This window comes from Thunnus maccoyii, chromosome 1 (assembly GCF_910596095.1).
Source record: "Thunnus maccoyii chromosome 1, fThuMac1.1, whole genome shotgun sequence".
In the NCBI taxonomy this organism is placed as follows: Eukaryota; Metazoa; Chordata; class Actinopteri; order Scombriformes; family Scombridae; genus Thunnus; species Thunnus maccoyii.
Window position 1 is genome coordinate 9517877 of NC_056533.1, and position 17095 is coordinate 9534971.

The window sequence follows — 17095 nt, forward strand, 5'->3', positions numbered from 1 at the left end:
GAATGAGCAGCAGAAACACTGTAAAACGCTTTGAATAAAAGTGCTACATAAATGCAGCTATTTAGTCTTTATCATCATGTAGTGCTTTACTCTGCTCTATAACCAAGCGTCGTTTGGAGGTTTTGAAATCGCTCCCTTGTTCACTGATATACTATTCCTTACATGGTTAAACCTCAGGAGGGTACTTAATAGTGAACAGTAAATTGAGATACTTGTAATTTGTCATCATTTTGTCACACTGACTGACCGTAGTGTCATGTAAAGGAGGAATGGGCACATTCATATACAGATTTGTTTCCATTGTGGGACATTTTGAGGGCACTGCATACCACCACATACATTTTATACTTTAATTAGAATCCAGACATTTAAATAAGAGAGTGCAAAATAAAGGAGTTCACACATAAGTGCTTTGGATGCTTGGTGGATTAGAGATTTATCAACCATTCCATCAGTTTTCCTGCCATGGCTGCTGTTGCTACCTGCTGTTGTCAACCTGACTAAATAAATAACCAGAGAGAGAAAGAGAGAGAGAGAGAGGCTGAAAGGCTTGGATGAGTTAAGTAGAGGAAAAGGGAGAGATATTTCCACCAAAAAGGAAGTGATGCCTACTTGTCCTAGCTGCTACAGAGGAAACCCCACCTTCACCCACCCTTCCATTACTTCCGTTTGACACTCCTGTTCTGACTTTCTACTGAATTTCTTTCCATTTTTGTGTTTCCTTTCTTTCTCTCTTTATTTTGTCATCTTATCCATTAAAAGCCTGTTTTTCTCTCTTTCTCCATCTGACAGACTGATGTTCCATCTGTTTTCCACCACAGATAAAAGGCAGTTTGTTCTCAGCCTGATCCAGCTCATCGATCTGTTGGTCTTTTTTATTGAGACTGGCCTCTCTGCAGACCGACTCATCTTATAGAGGTCAAAGAATCTTTTTTTTTCCCCTTCTTGCTGCAGCCATTGCCCAGACATAGATATAATGTGTCAACATCTACAGTTTTTCAGGTTATGAGTTAACTCAGCCTCAGTGGTATTAAACTAAAATAGTGACTATGGTAAACATAACCTATTAAACATCAGCATTTGCAACATTTGCACTTTGAGCATGAAAGCATTCTGAGGTTAGAAATTTGCTCTGCTGTAGCTTCAAAGAGCTGCTAGAATAGCTGTAGACTCTACACCTTGTTAACCACCGGAACACATTTTTTAGAACAAAAAAAAAACAAAAAACAAAAAAAACAAAACAGAATAGAAATAAAATTGATGCATACTGCTGAGAAATATCACACCTCTTACCACCAGGAATACCTTGTCCATCTTACTGCATCTCTGACAAGCCACTGAAACTACCATACATGCACTCAGTCATTTAAAAAAAACCTAAAGGGTCAACTGATACAAAAAGCTGTTTCATATCAGTCTGCATTGGCCAATCACATAAATGCAAACACACACATTCCTGATGGATTACTCATGCATTATATTATTATATGCATTGTTTTGTTGCTACAACTGGACATTCTGGATCTTATTTTATGTCTCACCGGTACTTTAAACATGCTCCCACCACCACATCCCCCTGTGCTGTTTTAACTCTGGGGGCTGGTTTTCCCCACTTACTCATAAATCCCAAACTCAACCCAGTACTCTAGACCCCAACCGTTGATTAATACAAAGACCTGAAGGTTACACAGTAAGAACCATACCTGACTGTGGTTATCTCTATCTTTGTACTGTAACAGCCATCCAAACTCATAATCATCAATTATCACTCACATCGTGTGGCTGTGTTTCAGCTCATGATGGTCTATGAGCCGTTTCAGAGATTTAGGACAAATTTACTGCGGGGTGAAATATTTAATACTTGAAATGCTTTGACAAGAAACTGTTCAAATAGTCAAATATATCTAATATTATCAGGGAAAATACTATCAGAGGCTGTTAGGCTCAGAAAATAGCAGTATCTGATTACAAACTCACATATTGGTCAAAGTCTCAACTTGACATTTCAGACAAGCTAAATGAAAAAAAAAAAAATTAAGCTTCTCAATTTCCTCTTTTGAGCGGAGAAACAGACAGAGGCTGTTGAGCTGTTTTTACATTATTGAATCCAACAAGACAAAGCTGTTGTCCAACTGCTGAGGCTTAAACCATGTGTGTGTCATTGGCACTATACAATATAATTCTTTCAACCAGACGGTCACCAAGCAAAACATCAATTTGCTGTAACTTCAGAGAAATGGGCTTCATAAGACAAAAGGACACAGCATCTTCCAGCATAAACATTAATGCATAAATGATCCACTTCAACGCATTTGTCATTGATGGGAAAGTAATCTTGCAGTGCAGCTTCCAGCTATATACATAAATCACCACAAGTTAAAAAAAAAAATAGAGCAAAGAAACATTCACGAGAGAAATAATTCATAATACATGAACAATAGCCACTTTCTGAAACTTACAAACTAAAAACTATTTGATTGTGATCAGTAAGGTTAGCAATAAACGGTGACTCTTACCTGAGTGTTGAGTGTTGAAGGGCTGATGGAACGACGCCTCTCTGTCTCGGTGGATCTACAGAGAAACAGGAAGACACTGAATCAGCCTCAGCAACATGTGATCATCACCCACAAAGAAAAAATGATGCAGACGAGCGTGGCAGTTAGGAAGTGTTGCTCGCTACACAGGATGGGAGGCAACAATAAGACACCCTTTATAACAGCAGGCTTAAGAGTATTCATCAGATTTAGTAGCTCCATTTCCTAGAGGAACTGTTTGTGGAGATCTAACATTGGTCTATTTTGTCAGAACTCACAGCCACGCTGACACCGACTCAACGGGCACGCACTGTCTGACAGATATCTGCGGTTGGCTGTAAACACACAAAGCTGGGGCTCTGCTTCCTCTGTGGTCTGAATGTCTATACAACAGCTGTGTGTTTGAGAGTGTGCGTGTGTGAGTGACAGAGCTGGTTTTAGCTACAAAAGCCACAGGCACCCCCTCCCCTCTTCGCAGGCAACACAAAAGCTTCAACAGTTTGGCTGAAGCTGTGCAGATATGACTGACAGCTCTGAATGTGAAGCTAACAGAGATCCAGAGAAGCTCATTGTGTTTTAATGAACTCCATCAATGAAATGCAGATAAAGATGACGAGCTTTGACTTTGAATTTGTCACTCATACAAACCCAGTAAACTAAAAACAGATTAATAATCTATTAACAAAACCAGATTTCAAGACCGAGTTCTTCAGCAGAGACGCCCGCTAGCAAAGCTCTTTTAGTTGAAAACTCTGCTTTTTTTTTTTAGCAGTTGAGGGATTTCTGAACTGAGATGAAACTGCTGTGATGGACAGTACAGTTGATGCTTCCTCATTTAAGATGTATGATCTTTCTGCTTTCCTGGCCATCTTCAATGATTTGCACTATCCTTCTGCCTTGCTTTCTTCCTTCCTTCTTCCTTCCCATTTAACTCCCAACCCGGGTAAACCCAGGTTAAGCCTGGCTCAGATCAACAGGGTTTAGTTTGGGCCTTTAAACTTGGCTGTGTGAGATTGGTACAAAGGAACTTCCAGATGCTGTACAAACAAGTCACTAATCAAAAGGCCAAAACCTTTAATCTGGCTGAGGAACAAAAGAAGATGTTTGGCCACCAAGAATCAGCCACATCACACGGACATATTGTCCCTCCAGCCATTATACTGTATGGATCTTTCCTTGTGTAAATGGGTATGAACACTAATTTGGTTCATTAATACCATTAACTGTGTTTCTGAGCTAAATCGATGTTTACTCTTCTGACCGAATGTGAGCAGGGACTAAAGCAGCTGAGGTAAGACAACACTAAAGGAAGAAACAGGGTTGCAACTAATGATTTTGCACAGTCTACAAAATGTCAGAAAAAAAGTGAAAACTGCTCTTCTCAGTTTCCCTGAGTCCAAGAAAACATATTTAAATTGCTTGTTTGTTTGCTTTTTCAGTCTGAGAGAGATTGAAATTCAAAGATATTCAAATTACAAACTGAGAAAAGCAGCAAATCCTCATATTTTAGAAATTGGAACCAGTGATTTTTTGGTATTTTAGCCAAGTTAGCTGCAGGGCTGTAAAGATGACTGATATCTCAACTACTATTGGACAGATTGCCATGGTTGGTTCCCAGAAAATGTATCTTAATGACTTTGATGTTCCCCTGCGTTGCAGAGCTGCTAGCACGGCTGTAGACTCTTGTCTTGTTGCTTGAGAAATGACTTAATCAACTATCAGAAATACTGCCAAAATTAATTCCCCGATGCTAGACTAACGGGTAAATCAACTAATCATTTCAGCAGTGTAAGACCATAAACTTACAATAGAAACTGCTACAAATAAAAAGCAGAACACAAGTCAAAACTAAACACCAGTAAAAACACTGCAGTTTTTGGTCAAATGGAGAACTGAGACAAACCCAAACAGAGATAAGTCAGGAGGTTAAGGACTTAAGACAAAGGAGAATCACTGAGTCCCAACCCATCAACAAGGTTGATCCTCCCAGAATGCTTTGAGGGTGCGGGGGCTGAGCTCAGTTTTTAAGCAGCCAACTCTAAATTGTCCCAGAGCACGCTATTGACAAGCCTGCTGAGACCCAGAGAAACACTGAGCTCTGTTGTCCAGGCCTGGGAGTGGTGCGTGCATGAGTGTGTGTGTGTGTGTGTGTGTGTGTGTGTGTGTGTGTGTGTGTTTGAAAGTGCCCACTGTGACCATACACTTCTGCATTCCTACAAACACAGTAACAGGCACTAACATACCAACTGGCACTGTGTGCATGCATCTACATCAGCCAACAGTATTGAATGAGAGCACACACATTACAAACACTTGCTTATGTGCCTTTTTTTCACTCATCAAGCCTCACATGCACACAACAACACACACACACACACACACACACACACACACACAGATGCATGCACACACAGGCTTTTTTTTTTCCTCACAGCTGTGTTCAGATATCAAACACAGCCCACTGAGAGAGAACAAACACGCTGACGAGGAAAGATTAGCTGGTCACAGAGGGCGCCAGTACACACACACTCACTCACTCACACACACACACACACATACAGTAAATGCATGCACAGGTTCTGCTCAAAAGTGAAATGATTGCCAGTGATTGCAACAAATTACAAAAGGCTACATAGCTTGACCTTAGAGGAGAACCGTGACAGCAGAACTTCAAACAGAAATGAAAGATCCTGAATAAAATTACAGATTACGGCCAAAGTAAAGGAAACATTAGCTTTAAGTGTTTTAATAGACTGTTTACCCGCAGTGAGCCGCCAGAACTGCTTCACTGTGTTTTTGTTAACTCCATTGATGGGATGTGAGGTGGATACTTGTCTTTTGGTAGCAGACATATCGCATGTGGGGGACTGTAGCTGCTTTTAATACAAGTTATATTTACACATGTGTTTCCTTTATTTTGAGCGTAAGCTGCAGTTCATATTATTAGGTGAAAGGATGAAGGGTGACCACATAAAGCTAATTCTGGATAAAAGTGAAGCTTTAACTTCTTGCTACTTCTTGTTTCCAATCATAATTCGAAGTCCGTGACATCTGAACTTTTGTCTTTGCCCTCCACCACACGTGCACATCCTTTCACCATCTCCGACACGCTCAAAAACAAATAGAAAGTAAAATGTCAGAGGTCTTTGCATATTTAAAAAAACAGTTAAGCTTATTTTTCCCTATGTGAAGCACATTGGATGAGAAGAGACAGTAGGGGGGGATCAGTGGAGATGAAGTGGTAAATATGTTTTGTTCAATACAAACCAAAAGACACAAAGAGGTGACATTCAGTCAGTTAGGCAGCCAGTTATTTAACCGGTCAACCAACCCCACATTCATCAAACAAGCGTTCCAGCCGGTTAGCAGGCCCGCAACCCGGTCAGTCAGCCAGCGAGCGAGGAACTGATCCCCCCTCTGAAAGCTGGCAGCTCAGATTCAAAACAGCCCAGTGCATATTTGTAGCGTCGGGGGAATCTAAACTGTACCCAGTAAAAACACATCTGGTTTAAAAATAAAAAGGCCGGCTGGTGTGTGTATGCTGGGGCAGGCAGGGCTTGGACTGCTGCCTTGTTTCTAAACAGGCAGGCAGCCAGAGAGGCTCAGCAGCACTAAAGGATGCCATGGCTGACTGAATGACTGTTTCTAGCCAGATATGTATACATGGTTTGATTCCTGAGGGCGGCCGGCGGCAGACCTGAGGGTAAGGCTATTCTCTGTAGCATCTTGAACATGCACTAAATTCAATGCACCAACAGGATAAAAGCAAACGCATCACCTCCCAGGAAATGACTTTTACATGGGATTTGTTTTGATTCTGTTTCATATTTTAACACTCATTATCAGGCGTTGTGCTATACCTCCCTCTATGAAAATCTTCTTGTCTAACCTCCTTTCAAAGAGAGGTCAGAGGTCACAGTCAGCTGCAAAACTATGAACAAGTGAAGCTGACGGGGACAGGATTTAGCTGAAGAACATTGGAGCAAGTTGAAGAATTGAATCTGGGTTCTCTGGTTGAAGACTTTAACCACCACCATTGACAGTTTCTGGTCATAAATCACTGACATTATAAGCAACTAGCAGCAATGTGGTCATGGGTCAGAGGTCAAGGATCAAAGATGATAGAAACGTGCTATGAAAGTGCCCCAGAAAGGAAAGGAAGATATGTTATTGTCAGGTCCTCTAGGGGTGGTCTGTCTGTAGTGACGCATGTGCTCATATATACTGTAGTACTATGTCAGTTAGTATAAAGGCTTATTCACAATTACTGTACTTGGTAAGTGACACGATGATGTGTTTTGTGACTGCAGGCCAGGATAGATGCTGGGATGTGAAACGCCGGTTGGAATGAAGTCATTTGGCCAAATGCCTGTTTCCATCTGAGGCCAGAGGAAACCGTTAGCCCAGCGCTGCCTTTTTCCCACACCATCATATCTCCCTCACTTTCTCTCTTTCTCTCTCTCTCTCTTTTTCACACACAATCTCTCTCATCCTTGCTATTTCACCCCTCGGGTGAAAGTGGAGCTGACATCAGGAACAAGTTTAGAAAGTGACAATGGACAAAAGAGAGGTGTTACATATAGCAGAGCGATCCACTTCATAGATATTTTCCCTCTCAGTACCTCCCGCTCTCCTCTGCTCTGCTTCTGGATGTCACCGTCACCATGCACACACACGTGACAGCCATGAACATGATGTCAAATACAGTGCTATTTCATAGTTTACTTTATACATCATAATTAATAGACTTTCAGTCTGCTTGGATTATAGTTAAGAGTCATCAGACAAAAGGAAATAGTTCAGTTTTGTGAGTCATCAGCAGAGTTTGAATTAAATCTGTCCAGTCTTGTTTAGTTAATAATATCAGCCAATAGTTTAGTCCAGATTCTTTGAGTTTAGTCACTTTTATAGTTTACATTTTTTATTTTCACAAAGATTTTTTACTATTCTCAGAACTATACTTTTTTTAAAATTATAGTTCAATGACACTCAATCCAGTTTAGCTAAACTTCTCAAGGGAAAAAAGAGGATGCTGGTAATTTGGTGAAGAGGAGGAACTAATATTTAGAAACAACATGAAGAAAATGACCAGAAAATTAAAAAAAATTGAATCAGTCTTGTAATATGAGATGTGACACTTTTACCTGACTGTAGAGGTTTTATGTTTATAAATCATCTGATCCATCTATCCACAAGGCTAATGAGCAAAGCTACCTGGAGAGTAAGAATCTGGGCTGGAGAAGGTTCACATTATTGAATGTGAACTTCTTATGATTGAGTTTGACCCAGAGCACTTTAAGCAACAATCAACAGGGGTAATTGCTGTCCTAAAGCCAAAAGAAAAATCCATGGCTTCTATATATGCAGTGCAGTGAAATTGCCATTTGGGCTTTAAATAGCACAACTTCTGGGTGCTATAAAGATCCCATTTAGAAAGATTCCACTGAGTTCAAATGGTTCGACATTTATGGTACAGTAACAGGACCTTAGAGAGAGAGAAATGTCCCAACTACGCTGTGTGACAAGACATTTTAAAAACACCAGTGGACTTTATATTCAGTTTTAGCTTTATAGTTTTTCTAAAACAATACTAACTACCCGCTATCCTGACCAAATAACCCCCAAAAGAACTTATACTGTCTGTGCCTCATTAACTTTCACACAAAGTTATTCCACAGAGATGCATAGAGTGGAGGCATCTGTCTTGGTATCACATACAGCATACCCATGCAGCGTACGTCCAGAAACCACACTCCACCCCAAAATAATCAGCACTCTGTGTCTGGAGGGCCACTATCAACAACCATGCAATCATCTCCCAGGGTGCAACACAGCAAAACCCGTCACAACATCCCTGGCAGATGACTACCGGTTTGCCAAAGCATGTTGAAGCACTTTGTGACAGTTATGATTATGTTTTACTTTTTCTAGACAGCTTGTAAGAATGAGAGAGATCAGGCCTCAGCCCTCAAACTCTAAAACAATCTGTCTGAGGAGCTGAAGCTGCTAAATCACATGATGAAACTCATTTCAATGGACTTACTTTTATGTTATGTCATTAATAATCTTTGACCTACCTTTTGAAGTTTCACTCCTGCTTTTAGATCTATTACCTCGCTTTTATTACTTTTGCCATCACTTTTTTTATCTATTTGAGGCACTTAACAACTGTGTTTTCAAAGGTTCTGCTCTAATGACTGTCATTACTGTAGCAGTAGATGTATTATCATACCAAACAACTTTGTTTGAAAGTGCGGATGGGTAGCCTACCTTTATCAAAACCACGTCTACAGCTCTTTCTCCTTTGGCACAGAGACTGTACCTCCGCTTGTGTCGTTCGTACATTTTCCCTTAAATATCCAGAGCGGATTTACTGAATAGACGGTTAAAATCCAGCAGAAACACTGGTGAGGGGAGCTGAGGCTGTCTGCTAAGCTTCACATCTGGCCACAGAAGCAGCCTTCTACCAGACTCCTGCTCTACTCCCTCCCTCCTTCTCCTCTTCCCTCCCTTCTTCTCCCCTCCCTCCCTCCCTCTTCTTTTCCTCTGTCGCCTCTCAACTTCTCTCCTGTCTCTGCCTGACTCATGCCTTTTCCTCTCTCTCTCCCTCTCTAGGCTGTGTTCAGTTGTGAATGTCTCTCTCTCTCTCTCTGTCTCTTCCAGTGAATCAGCCAGCTGAAGTACTACATTGTTGCAGTATGACAGATGACAGTATGGTATTATTGCTTCAGTTAATGCAATTCAATCGTCAGCTTTTATGCTGCTGAGATTCAACACCCCCTGGTGGATGAGGACATACTTGAGGCACCTTCTGGATGCAAATGCACCATTTCCAGATGATGCCCCTCCTCACTGGACTGGGCCAGTGGCCATGTTGAAAAAAATGCAGACCAGTGATGTTATGGCATGTTGATAGCAGCAGAAAATAAGTCTCTATTGCATCTTCCTCCACTAGGGTCAGTGCTAGAATTGGTCTGTTTCTCAAAGATTTTTGCTTTTTTTCTTTGCTTTGATTTTTATTTCTACGCCATATAGAAAAAAAATGAATATCATGATATTGGATAAAAAGTACAATCTTGATATACAGTATAATAAAACTGAATACACCCCTATGCAATGTCACTAAAATGTTAAATGATTCAACATTGTGTCATCTTACAATAATTGTAGTATTTTAGGGTGAAGTGTAGAGTATTTGATCTTATTTATAATTAAAAACAAACAGGTTAGATAGACTAAATTGAAAATACAGGCCTCAAATTACAACTTCAATGAGGACACCGGTGACCTCCAATAAAGACTGCTTGCCTGAACAAGGTTATAAAAGAACCTGTGGTAATGAACTGTCTGAACAAGTAAGAAACCAGATTGTGAGACTTCATAAAGATAAGAGAGGGTACAAGATCATTGATAGGTTACTGAACAGAAGCCAAAACACAGTTGCAGCAGTGGTTAGGAGATACAGGAGGACCCATACTACCAATAACCGAAGGCGCAGTGGCCGTCCTCGAAAAATGACGGCAAGCACAATTCACTATTTACACAACCTTGCATTGAAAAACAGGTTGGCAAGTGCTTCTGACTTGGCACGAGGATTATCTGTGTAAATTGTTGTTTCGATGACTACTCAGACAGTGCAAAGGACATTGCATGACGTCAACCTCTACGGACGACATCCAAAAAGAAAACCGTTGCTCACAAAACTGCAAGATTAAACTTTGCAAAAGAACATGACAAGAAGCCTGATGAATACTAGCAGCATGTTCTGAGGTCAAGATGAAAACAATAAATTAGTTTGGATCAGATGAGGTCCAGCATGTTTGGCGTGGACCTACCACAGGACTACCACAGTGACTGCATAGTGCTGACTATGAAACATGGAGGTGGGAGTTGCTGATATGGGGCTACATTAGTCCAAAAGCTGTAGGGGAGATGACATTTATAGATGGAACTATGAATCAAGTTTGTAAACCCAAATACTGAATGAAAAGATGACTCCCAGTTTCAAGAAGGTTGTCAGGAGAGGAATTTTCCAACATGACAATGATCCCAAACACACTGCAAAAATCTCACAGTTTTTAAAGAAGAAAAAAATGAAAACTATGACCTGGCCAAGTATGTCCCCTGACTTGAATCCAACAGAACACATTTGGAGTATTTTACAGAGGAAGGCAGAGCAACAAAACCCTCCAGCAAAGAGCAGCTGAGAAGAATTATCTGTGAAGAATGACAGAACATCTCTCCACAGATTTGTTCTAGACTGGTATCATCTCTGCCAAGGAGGATCGAATCTGCCATCAAAAACAAAGGCGGGTATACAAAATATTAAAACATAAAAGAATGGAGTCTCTCTAATTAAAGGTGTGCTGACTTTTGTTGCAGTTCGTTCTTAAATATGAAGCTTTCATTATAGTTTAATTAGTCAAAAATTCTGTTTTTTTAATGAATTGGCTTAATTCTTCTTCAGTTTTGTCTAAAAACAAATAAAATTGTATTAAATGGACAGGATTGTAATAATTTAACATTTTAGTGATACTGAACAAGGCCATACTCAGTTTTGTTATATGCTGTATATCATAATAATTGTATGTCAAATCACATATAAACTGAAATGTATTTATCTGAGGAGTTTTTAATTGCAATTTGCTTCCAATCGTTAATTCAGACACCAGAATTTTGTAGAAATATATATCATATCATCATGATACGATTCTACGGCAAATTGATGAACAATATTGATTTATCACACAGCCTATTTCTTACTGCATATTGCAAATTTCTGATGATTACTAATACTGTGCCTCTTGAAGTATAAGGTCCCCAAAAAAACTCAAACATAATATTTTATTTCCTATGACACTCAGGTTGCTGCATCACCACAGCTGTCCATATTAGGAAGCAGTAAGGGTCGGTTTATGGTTGATCAGAACTGGTTCACAGTTGGAAATCAAAAGTGTGTATAGATGTTCCGAACCACTACACTCAAAAGTGGAGTGAAAAGCCAGTCGTCATTTCAATACGGGGATAAAGGCACATATTTTCAGACTGTCTCTACTGGAGGACATTCATGGTGTCGTACTCAGTTGTTCAAATGAAAAGCAAATGGCAAATAGTTGCATTTCACTCACCCATTCACTCACACACCAGTGAAAACTAGCTACCATCAGGTCAGAAATTCAGTATCTTGCCAAGGACACTTCAAAATGTGGATGGATATGAGGAGCTGGGAATCAAACTGCCAACCCTGAGATTAGTGGACTACCCACTGTACCTCCTGGGCCATAGCTGCCCCAGAAAAATGAAAGAAATAGTTGGACAAAAGCTTACAAAACTAATTTTTCAAAATCATTTTCTATCATAATTATTTAAGAATATTGTTTGAGGGGTTGTATGCTTTGGTTGTTTGGTATGGTACAGTGGTTGTGTTGCTTAATTAAAAATATAAGAGTATATATTTTTGTCATAGCTTAATATGTAAATGATGACAAACATGACAAATATGATAAATTACAAAAATCTATGATAAATCAGTGTCCTCAACTCCTCCCAAATAAAACACCGGCCTGCACACTGTGGCTGAGCAACGTCTGGATGATATTTGGATCCATGCAAACATGTGGTAGTCCCTGACGTACAAATCCAGCTTTGACTTCATGTCCTGGCCTGACTTGGCCAATAGTACAAAGACATGAACACTAGCAGCCACAAACAAATAAGCCCCTCCCCTGATCCAAACTGCCTACCCACCATGGAGAACCTTCACACGGCACCAGGTGTTTCACCAGGGAAACAATAAGCCAAGTAACTCTGCAAACAACTTCCCAGCTTGTATTTCTACATCATTCCACATTATGAAGAGGGGAAACAGCAAACATACACATATGGAATTATATTAAAAGAAGAAAGGTGCCCTGTCACATGGCTTCAACCACTGACTTAACAATGCTCTTTACTTCTTTCACACTAGCTCACAAAAAGTCTCGTCATTGTTCTGTCTTCAAAAGCCAGAGGATCAATTGTCACATGCAGTAATTAATCACTGTGCATTAGGCAGGCAGGTTCTTTTCATCAGTAATTTATTCCAGTATAGGATTACGATTCCTTCATACTTAAATGTATTTCTGTCTTCATTGGGAGGTGCTGAGGAACTAAGCAGTGTAGTGAGAAATGCAAGTACACATATGAGAAAAGAAATTAGATGCACCTTATTAAGCTAGCAGTGCTGTGATCCATCAGTCAGTAAATAATTAAATAAATAATAATAAAATAAAAAAAACTGGCTTTTGGTTTTTGCTTCTGTACAGAGAACAAACAATACCTACAAGTTCAGCCTGGCCTATATAAAGCCTCGTCACTCTGGACAATAATACTGTGACATATCGGCTATATTAAACATACATGATACATAAATATTGAAATATTCAAAAGATACCCTCCAGACACCCTCCAGACCTTTCAAAATATGTAAAAAATACTCTGTTTTGAAAAATAATTTGTGTCCTATATGGTTTTTACACAAAAAAAACATCAATGACCTCATGGAAATAATGTAATAGATATGTAAATATTGTTTATTTCAAAAGTTTAACCGCTGACACAGACACAAGATGTCTCCTACTTCTCTGTTAAGTCCATTGTCAGTGTACTGGAGGCTACAAGTTTCCACATCATGCTTGTGTAAGTTGCATACTGGACCATGTTTGGATTCAAACTAGTTGTGATTTCATAAATCAAGCTTGTAAGTACATGCCTTCAACTCAGATATTAAGTGAGCACAGAGAAACTTTCCTCTTTCAACAGATGAATGTGAAAACAGCCTTCTAGTGTCAAACTGTACATAAATCACTCTACACAGTGAAGCTCAAACATCCAACTGAAGTAACAATGGAGTGGAGGAGGACTTTAAAACTATAATATTGTACATCTTATATGAAATATATTGTCATTGTTGTTCTAGCTCTTTGCTCTGAAGTTCACTCATTTGATGTGCTTTTTATTTTGGAAATGGCAGATAAAATGTAACCTCTACAGTTAATACAAGTGTTGTCGGTGTTGCAATGACCTTCATGCATGCATATGTTTATGTGAATTCCATATACTCAAAAAAAATCTTGGACTTATCTGATTTTATGTTATGCTTACATGTTAAGTGTTTTACACTCCTCAGCACTTTGACAAGACTCACAGCTGCTGATAAAAACAGTTACTCTACTCTTTCCAGAGCTTTGAAGAGCACTATGAGCCTCATGGGTCAAAGTGTTGCTGTGGCTAACTAAGAAGTTGCTGTATTCTAAAACTTGAAATGCAGAATATGTCTAAGGACTAAAATGTCTGCAGTCTTAATAGCTTACATCTTGTTAAACACTTGACACACACTTGATTTTAATTACTGCATTAACCTTACATGTAATTTCATGCAGCTAGTTGTTGCTGTCATTTAGATTTTGTTATTCATTCAGTTTTATTCTTGTGCTGTTATAGAAGTTTAATTATGTATTCATATTTTATATTTCCCACTTTTAAACTGTTTTGTTTTATGTCATTTTACATTGATGACAAGGTTAATATGAAGATTATAATAATTACGGTTGAGTATTATGATTATTCTGATGATTCTCATTATTATAATTACATTTCACACACCCTGTGACTATGTATTACAACTGGTCAAATAGTGGAAACTTTTGTGGGAAGTTTGAAGCATGCGTCTCCTCTTGTGAACTAGCCATTCTTCACCTCAACTCCTACTGCAGTTTGTTCAACACCAGCATGGTTCCAAGTTGCCTGTTCATCATAGAAATTACAGGAGATTTCAACAGGATCATATGGCAGGTCATTAAATTCTCTCCCTGGGCAAGAGGAGAAGCTCCAATGACGCCATAAAGGCTACATCGCCCTCTGCTGGCGACCCCAGCATCCTGCAGGCTGTGTGTGTGTTTCCTCCTATAGTCAAACATCTGGCATTAAGAACAAGCCGCTGACCTAAACCGCAACCCAGGAATAAGCAAAGCCACTCCAGTCTATGGCTGCTGAGGAATCTGTCAGTCAGCAACATTTCAGAGTAAGGCTCCGTCTACTGAAGATCGCATCCATGTGCTCAGTGGCTGAGAGAGTAAATGAACTGCATAACATACAAGAGTCTCCCACACAATGAGGGAGATCCTGTTGCATTTCACTGTAAAGTAAATCTAGAGATCTTCTTAAAGGACACTCCAGTAGGTGATATATTCCTTGTTGTCATTACTGCACTAATCAAAAACCCAAAGTGAAAAATGTTCTAGTCCTGAACTCAGGTAATTAATGAGCAATTAATAGGCAGGGCAGCCTTTTGACTCTATTGCTCTTAACCTTGTAAGGTCTTGCAAATTCTGCTGTCCCATCCCCAAAATTTTTTGAGTACTTAAGTTTACTGGAGGTATTATGCAATCCCTGGCTATCCCTGCCAAACTTTAAGAAAAAGTTACATTTTTAATAAAATACACCATGTTCACAGTTAAGCTATGGAACAACTTTACCACTCAGCTGCAATGACAGCCTGTGTATACTTTGGGTACATTTAACATTTATATAATAAAGTATTTAACACTCAGAAAAGCAGTATGGCAGAATAAACAAAATTTTCTACACACCAAAATATGCCGGTATCTATCCCGTGAAAACTCGTGACAAACAAGCCAGGTTGAATTTTATTGAAACACAATTATCAAGAGTGTGTGTATGTGTGTGTGTGTCCCAGTCAGCTACCACCACAATTAAAATCTAATTCTGTAGGAAACTGCCATCTTTATACTTTATGTACTATTTTACTTTTTCCTGAATAAATCTTGCTAACTTTGATTCCCTTGTTTTATTGTATTTATTGTTCCCATCTGTTCCTATTGTTCATTCACTGGCATTTTTCACAGTAATCATAGCAGGAGAAGCACCGGTGGAACTAATAACATTAACAATGACTCTGTTCTAGCAGTTAGTGATGTTAGTTACACCTGTGTTTGACAAGTCAACATTTCTGCTGTGAAAATGCTCTATTCAACTTTAGTTTCTGTCATTGACTTCTGTTCATGTAAATAGAATAAAAATAGGCACTAACCAGTCTTTCACATAAGTAAAGAGCTCAACTCTTTACTTATGTCATTGGGTTAAGCAGATACACTTAAGAGATCTAATCATGGATGATCAATTGGCTTTAACCCCCTGCTCACAGAACTGTAGCGATCATGTCTCTACACTAGATCTAGCTCAGGAACTTAACTTAGCTGACTGTTCAAAACATCTTTCTGCCAAAGGTTACTTACTGTAGGGTGTTTCAAGGGTTGATCAAACAATGACTCATCATAGACTCATGTTAATCAAATCCAAGCATACAATAAAGCAGAGCTCAACAGCTGACAGCTACTAAGGAGACTTTGAGCTTACCGTGGAGAAGTCTGTTTCCTCTGCTGGGCCATTTTCTTCCCCTCCTGCACCAATTACAGCGTCTTCAGACATGATGATATCCACCTCTGGAGAAATTCACACAATACAATGCAATCAGTCTGGTGGCAAATCCTCCTGATACAGGAATCAATAACAAGTGTTTAGAGTAAAGGGAACTGAGACTTGTCCATCTTCACTGCAGATACACTGAGAAGTCAACGGTGTACAATAGTGATGTTACAGCTTTTGTCGTTATAATAACTTTGTTGTAATATATAGTATAGTGATGTTATTTGTTTTTATTTCCTAGTAAAACATCCCTGAAAGACAACTTTCGTATAGGGAAAATGGGCCCCATTCACAAACAGTGCGTACAACAAATCTGTGCATAAACCGTGTAAACAAACATTTTAAGCACAAATCTGGGATTCATCAACATGTTCTTACCTGAATTTGTTCTTATTTTGCAAACAAATTTAGAACTGCCTTAGACCATGTGTATGCACAAATCATAACCGTCCCACAGACTTAAAAAATAGTCAATATTATAGTCTATAATATTATAGACTATAATAATGATAGTCAATATTTATTCGATGTAAACAGTATATTACAACCACAATTATTTAAATGATTGATGATTAAATGATTGGGCCTAAATATACAACATTTAAAAGTATAAAATGTAATGATGACCTGTGGAGGACATAATGAAATGTATGTAATCCATAAATCATCATCATCCATCATCATAAATGTGATGAAACTATTAATACATTAAAATTGTCCTGTTCCCACTTTTAGATGACAATAGCTTATATATCTGAATTTCCATATTGGAATGTGTGTGGTAGTTTGCTAATGACCGATAGCGGGTACGTACCTGTCAATGTAGAATGATTCTGATTCACTAACATATGCACGGAGGTAAGAACAAAATTGGCCAGTGTGCATATGTCATGAATCTGATGGTAAATTTGCATACGCACTTATTTTGTGTGCAAAGTAAGAACATTTCTACACACGTATAAGTGAATGAGGCCAAATAAACAATTTGAATGTAAATGACTTCAATATAATTTGATAATAAAAACAGAAACCCAATGATACAGTGATGGTACTGTATCTGAGATGGATTAAAGCTA

The 17095-nt window shown here is 39.0% G+C and overlaps 1 protein-coding gene across 7 annotated transcripts in view; it reads right to left on the reverse strand.

Annotated features, from left to right (window-relative positions):
* LOC121892100 (A-kinase anchor protein 13) overlaps positions 1 to 17095 on the reverse strand; it is a 110439-nt gene that overhangs the window by 49123 nt on the left and 44221 nt on the right. For all 7 annotated transcript variants that reach the window (XM_042405406.1, XM_042405330.1, XM_042405260.1 and 4 more), the window contains exons 9-10: positions 15951 to 16036; positions 2517 to 2571 (exon numbers count right to left, since the gene is read on the reverse strand). In XM_042405406.1, coding sequence (XP_042261340.1) covers positions 2517 to 2571; positions 15951 to 16036 — 141 coding nt within the window. The remainder of the gene's footprint in view (positions 1 to 2516; positions 2572 to 15950; positions 16037 to 17095) is intronic.